General features: G+C 59.2%; 1 protein-coding gene across 3 annotated transcripts in view; it reads left to right on the top strand.

The window, feature by feature from the left end:
• Positions 1 to 6,142, top strand: part of AGPAT1 (1-acylglycerol-3-phosphate O-acyltransferase 1) — an 8,176-nt gene extending 2,034 nt beyond the window's left edge. For 2 of the 3 annotated variants that reach the window (XM_004711724.3, XM_045292739.1), the window contains exons 2-7: positions 3,652 to 3,860; positions 4,025 to 4,158; positions 4,475 to 4,650; positions 4,830 to 4,925; positions 5,026 to 5,098; positions 5,744 to 6,142. In XM_004711724.3, the coding sequence (XP_004711781.1) occupies positions 3,661 to 3,860; positions 4,025 to 4,158; positions 4,475 to 4,650; positions 4,830 to 4,925; positions 5,026 to 5,098; positions 5,744 to 5,928 (864 nt within the window). In that variant the 5' untranslated portion in view covers positions 3,652 to 3,660 and the 3' untranslated portion in view covers positions 5,929 to 6,142. Of the gene's footprint in view, positions 1 to 270; positions 361 to 3,651; positions 3,861 to 4,024; positions 4,159 to 4,474; positions 4,651 to 4,829; positions 4,926 to 5,025; positions 5,099 to 5,743 lie in introns of those variants that run through there. The other variant, XM_045292738.1, reaches the window with a different exon arrangement.
• The last annotated feature ends 6 nt before the right edge of the window (positions 6,143 to 6,148 follow it).

Below are 6,148 nucleotides of genomic sequence, written 5' to 3'. Positions count from 1 at the left end.
CCCCACTGAGGTGGGGGCGGGAAAGGGACGGAGGGAGGAGGGGGCTGAGAGGGCCGTGGCCGAGGGGATGGATGGGGGAAGTGGGGGGCTGGGAGAGGGTTGCTGGGGCAGGGAGAGGGGCCTGAGAGGGAGGGAGGCGAGATGGAGACCCCGGGAATTGGAGGCTTGGGGGGGCGTGGGCAGGGAATCCTGAGCGGGGGAATTCTCCACACCTTCCTCGTTTCTTCTTCCTGGTCTTTGGCCCCACATGACTTCAGGGGGTGGGGGGGCAGGGGAAGGAAAAAGGCGGTTTATTGCCCTCCTCCTTCCAGCTGAATTCGCTTCCTAGGAATGTCCTCAAACACCTCTGTTTCCTTCCAGGTACAGGTTTCAAAATGTGTTAGACGCTCACTGACACAGATAACCTGGTGTGGGCCCATGCTTTCTACATGGAACCTGTGTTAACCTTTCACATGCTCCATGGCTTGTGTGTGCCTCAGTCACCCCTATGTTGTCCGTGGACTCTGGAGAAGGGCCATGCTCCTCTTTGGGGTCCCCTGCCTCCCAGTTTTGACAGTCTGGGACCACTTCTCTGCTTGTCTTCCTGCATGGCATCGATTGTGTGGATTCGTGGTAACTGACATGTTTTGTGTGTTTGCATGCCTACCTTAGCGTGTTTCACGCACGGGTGCCATGCCTGGTCCATGCCCGAAGCTTCCGAAGCTTCCTCCTCCGTGGGGTCCTCTGGTTTAGCTGACTCGCACACGGAGTGGATTGGCCTGTTTGCGGTATGTTTTCACACTGCACGCATGTGCTGCTCCGCAGGACGCCCCGATACGAGCTGTGTGATTTATCTCCTCGCTTCATTGGCAGTATAGCTTGTGAACCGTGTGCTCATTGCCCCATTTGGTGTGCTCCTGTGTGTGTTGAAGTCCTTGAGCGTCTGCTCCGGAGAGGGTCTGATTTCAAAGCCCATTTTTCAGTAGGAGGTATCCAGGATGGAAATGCAGCTCTCGGGTTCCCAAAGAACTGCCCCATGTGCCTGACCTCCCTGACTCACAGGATCTCTTGACGGTCTCTTGAAGGTGGCCGTGGAACTCGTATGTGCTTGTCATGGCGCCATCCCCTGCCTGGCTTTGCAGAGATGACCAGGCACCCCTCTTTGCACTGGAGCATGAACTCAGTGGCTCCTTCCTCTGTGACAGGGAGGCCCCCTTCTGTCGGTTTCCCTAGTGCGTGAGATGAGCTCTTTTGTGTTCATGACCGTTAACTGCTCTGCCTGCACCAGACCGCTGAGTTGTTTGTGTGTGCTCAGAGTTAGACTTGGGGTGTTCATGGTTTTCTTGGTATCTTTTCACAAGAGGTGTGGCTATCTGATTTCATGATCAGTGTTGTCTTGTTCATTGTGGGCGTATGGGCAGATAGACAGCCTTCAGATCCACTCAGCAAATGCTTGTGGGCATTGGGGATAAGGCAGGCCCTGCCCTAAGGCAGCTTACAACTGAGAGAGGGGAGTGTAAATGCCAGTGAGCAGTTAGGCATGCTGTGGGGCCAAGAGCAGGGATCCTCCCAACCCCAGTGCGCATCAGACTCACCTGGAAGGCTGGCTGAGACTCCGGCTGTTGGGCTCCGTGCCCAGAATCTCTGATTCAGGTGGTGTGTGTGGGGTGAGGTCCAAGAATCCGTATTCCCGACAGTACGTGGCGCTTTTCTGGGACCACACCTGGCAGCCCACTGCTCGGGATACAAGTGGCCATGAAGACATGGCTCCAGGAGGTTCCAGAAGCCTTGCCCAAAGTGGCGTGGGACAGAAAGACCCAGAAGCCCGTTCCAGCCAAATGGAGGGAATAGCACGCCCGAGGCACAGAAGCTGGAAGGCCCGTGTGCGTCTGAGGAACTGAAGGAAAGTCGTGTGCCTGGAGCAAAATGGCCTCTTGTAGGAATATGATCAGCAGGTCACCTGGTCACGAAGGGCCTCTAGGCCAGACAGGGAAAGGGTCAGAGTTGAGATATAGAAAAGGCCGTGGTTGCCATGTGGAAGGCTAGAAGAGTGAGGAGCCCATTGCAGATAGCTCAGGGGCCAGGGGGGATCCGAAGCTCGTGCCCCTTGACGCTTGCCCTTTGACACGGGGTGAATGCCGGGGAGGGGGGGGGTGCTTTTTGGAGAATGACAGGCACTCACGTGGTGAATTATGACCCTGTCCCCCGAGTGGAGGAAGGAGGAAGAACTAGAAGGCACGTGCTTTGTGCCTGCGCTCCTTCCTCCTGAGCCAGGCCCGCTCCGGGAACTGGTGATGTGACACCCCTTTTATTCTCTCCTCTCGCCGCCGCTTGGTGAGGCCTTCCACCCAGTACCTGCCCTACCTAGTTGCCTCCAGGATCGCTGCCGAGGGGGTTGGAGCTTGAGTGCCTGCCGGGCTTCTGTGTAGCCCCTTGCTGGGTTTATCTGGGGATCCAGGGAGGCGGCTTGGGGGGGCGGGGGCAGTTCTAGGTATGCATTGATAGCCCTTGCTCTGTGACTGCGTAAATGTGGGTGCCAGAGAGAAGGTGTGCCACCCGTGGTCGTGGATGTCTGTGTTTGCATTGGTGACATGAGCCTTTTTTCTTGCCAGTCAGCCCTTGGGTGACTGTGTGTGGGTGTCACTGTTCCCGTCTGCTGTGTGTACGTGTGTCCCATGCATACACAAAGCTCCAGCTGCTTGGGTTTACTGTAGGCTCTGCCTCTTAGGAGCCATGTGACTATAGGTAAGTCATTTGATCCCCCTGGCCCTGTTGCCTAGAAAAGGTGAATGACCCTGAAGAGGCTTCAGAAAGTTTCCAGGGACAGGCCTCTGACCTCGTCATTCTGTTTTGCCACCAGCTTTCTGAAGCCCTTTCATCTACTCGTAGGGTATTGTGTGGCTGAGACTGGCGACAAACGTCTACCTCAAGCCCGTGGAGGATTCTTAACTCTAGGAGCCACACTGAAAAGGTTGAAATGAGAAAAACAGCGAAAGTTATTTTAGTCCGGTGCCTTATTTAACCTACATGTAGCCAAGATAAATAACTATCTAGTGGGGCGAGTCTGGTTCTTGTTCTAAGTCTTTGAAATCTGATGTGTGGCATCTTCCAATTTGACCCGACCGCATGCCAAGTGCTCAGACCAGCCTGTTGGCCAGCACAGGTGTAGACCGTTAAGAGGCTCTTAGCAGTGACAGGTGTTAGCGGGCGTCACCATATATGTCCTTTCATTTCTCTTCCTTTCCACTGGCGCGGAGTGGATGCTGACTGGCAGCGACCCCGTAGGACGGGAGAAGTGCTCCCGTGGGCTTCTGAGACCGTCGTCACTGTGGACGGGAGTCGAGAGCCCCCTTGTTCTCTCTGAGGGCGGCTGGTGGTTCCAAACTGCTGCCCTTGCAGACCGCTCTCGGCCCAGTGTGTGACCACTGCGCCACCAGAGCTCACGGCCCTTTATGACTGTGTCTGAACCGTGATGTCCGCGTCTGACTGATGGGGAGCCTGCGCGGTGTGCTCCTGAGGTCCCCATCCTAGAGGCTGGGAGGGAAGGTTTCTGTGTCCAGTAGGAGTCTTGACCCTTGTCCTCGCAGTCCCCCCACTCTGCCTTCTGTGCCTTGGCCGCTGCTCCTTTCCTGGAATGGAACTAGGCCCTGTCGCTCGCCCCGTCCTCTGCAGGTGGCCAGAATGGAGCTGTGGCCAGGGGCCTGGACGGTGCTGCTGCTGCTCCTGCTGCTGCTGCTCCTGCTGCTGCCCACCCTGTGCGTCTGTAGCCCCAGTGCCACGTACTTCTTCAAGATGGCTTTCTACAACGGCTGGATCCTCTTCCTGGCTGTACTTGCCATCCCTGTGTGTGCCGTGCGAGGACGCAACGTGGAGAACATGAAGTGAGGGGCCCTACGGGGCGTGGGGGGGCTGGGGCTGGAGCATGTGGACAAGGCTAAGCACCCCAGGGCCAGGGAGGAGGAGGGGGAGAGCAGGCTTTAAGGACCGCCGGGGGAGGCGCCACCTGGATGGATCCCAGCGGAACCCCTTGCTGCTACCCTCCCAGGATCTTGCGTCTGATGCTGCTCCACATCAAATACCTGTACGGGATCCGGGTAGAGGTGCGAGGGGCCCACCACTTCCCCCCCTCACAGCCCTACGTCGTCGTTTCCAATCACCAGAGCTCCCTCGACCTCCTCGGTGAGACCCCTCTCCTCGGGGCACACCCCGCCTGCCTGTCCTTTCAGACCCTTTCCCCAAACCTCTCCCCTAGGGCCCTCACTTCCCTCCGCCCCACCAAGCCTTTCAGTAGGGCAGTACTGCTTTTGCAAGCAAGGTGGGCACACCACTTTAGCACTCTTCGCTCCACCTGTAGCCCCCCCACCTCACCTGCACCCCATCTTGCTCCCCTCCTTCCCTTCCATTGTTTCCCAGTCCCTAGCAATGTGGGCAGCCAGCGGCCTGGGTGGGGTCCCTGCCTCCACCCTGATCCTCACCCCTGTCCCCCCTGCCTAAGGGATGATGGAGGTCCTGCCTGGCCGCTGTGTGCCCATTGCCAAGCGCGAGCTGCTGTGGGCTGGCTCTGCTGGCCTGGCCTGCTGGCTGGCGGGCGTCATCTTCATCGACCGGAAGCGCACAGGAGACGCCATCAGTGTCATGTCGGAGGTGGCTCAGACCCTGCTCGCCCAGGACGTGAGTCCCGCGGGGGCACCGGGAGTCTGAAGGTTGTCGCCCAGCTGTTCTGCCGGAAGGACCTCACGGGTCCCAGCGGAGCTTTGCCCCGCCTCTCACGGGTCCCAGCGGAGCTTTGCCCCGCCTCTCGGCAGCCACTCCTATAGTGGGTGTCCTCCTTGACCCTTTCCCTCCCCCAGGTGCGAGTCTGGGTTTTCCCTGAGGGAACAAGAAACCACAGTGGCTCTATGCTGCCCTTCAAACGGGGCGCCTTCCACCTCGCGGTCCAAGCCCAGGTGATTACGACTTCCCCTCGCTGCAGCTTCTCCCCACAGCGGCTGACCCGGAGGGGCGCAGAAGGAAGCTTCAGTCTGATCCCCCTTTCCCCTCCCCCAGGTCCCTATCGTCCCCATAGTCATGTCCTCCTACCAAGACTTCTACTGCAAGAAGGAGCGCCGCTTCACCTCGGGTGAGGGCTCTGGTCGGGGATGGGGGGTGGGGGGTGGGGGGACATCCCCATGAGCGTGAGGACCGGTCCGTATGGAACGTCAGTGCTGCAGGAATCCTCGGATTCACCAGTCAGACCGCACATCATCAAACATTGGTTCACCATTCCACCGTGTGTAAAACGCGCCCCGCTGGACAGACTGTGTTAAGCAAGGGCAGCCGTTCAAACCCCCCAGCCGCTCCTTGGAACACCAGACAGATGAGACTGTGTGCCATCTCAGAAAGCTTGTGCAGGGCGGCTGTGAGTGGAGGGCTCAGTGGCAGTGGGTTATGTGGGTGACGCTTAAACCCCCCTAGCGGGGCTGTAATCTGGAGGGGAAGACAGGCGGAGTGTGCAGGGCACCCTGAACGAAGCCCGCCGCAAAAGCCAGAGCGCCGGGCTGCAGGCAGACTGAGGAGGTGTCTGGGCTGGCCGGGTCTTGGAAAGGCTCTGGGGAAGGGGCTCAGATTGGGTGCCTGCTGGCAAGCAGAGGGGCGGGCGGTGTCTCAGAACCGCAAGTCTGAAGAAGGTGCAGCCGGGTTTCCCCCAAGGAGCTGAGAGCCGGGCCCCAGCTGGAGGCAGAGGTCTGCATGGGCGAGCCCTAGCCCTTTCCCTCCCTGCTCCCAGGGCGATGTCAGGTCCGCGTGCTGCCCCCAGTGCCCACCGAAGGGCTGACACCAGACGACGTCCCAGAGCTGGCCGACAAGGTTCGGCACTCCATGCTCACCGTTTTCCGAGAAATCTCCACTGATGGCCGGGGCGGCGGCGACTATCTGAAGAAGCCTGGAGGGCTGGCCGAGGCCCGGCTCTGAGCCCCCCACACCTACCCTCCCTTTCTTCCTCCCCCACCCTACTGCCCCTCTTCCCACCTGTTCATCTCTTTGGAGTCTTCAGCTTCTGAAGTGAATGGGGTACAGCGCCCCTCCCTGCCCCTTCCCAGCCCACCCTCGGACTCTCTTGCCTCGGTGAGCCTCCACTCTGACCCCCACCCCTACCCTCCTGCCACCTTGTCTGTGGAACAGCCGCCTCCCC

The sequence above is a fragment of the Echinops telfairi genome, unplaced genomic scaffold (assembly GCF_000313985.2).
Source record: "Echinops telfairi isolate 266 unplaced genomic scaffold, ASM31398v2 ScPeMD7_655;HRSCAF=1070, whole genome shotgun sequence".
In the NCBI taxonomy this organism is placed as follows: domain Eukaryota; kingdom Metazoa; phylum Chordata; class Mammalia; order Afrosoricida; family Tenrecidae; genus Echinops; species Echinops telfairi.
This window is presented reverse-complemented; position numbering and strand designations above follow the sequence as displayed.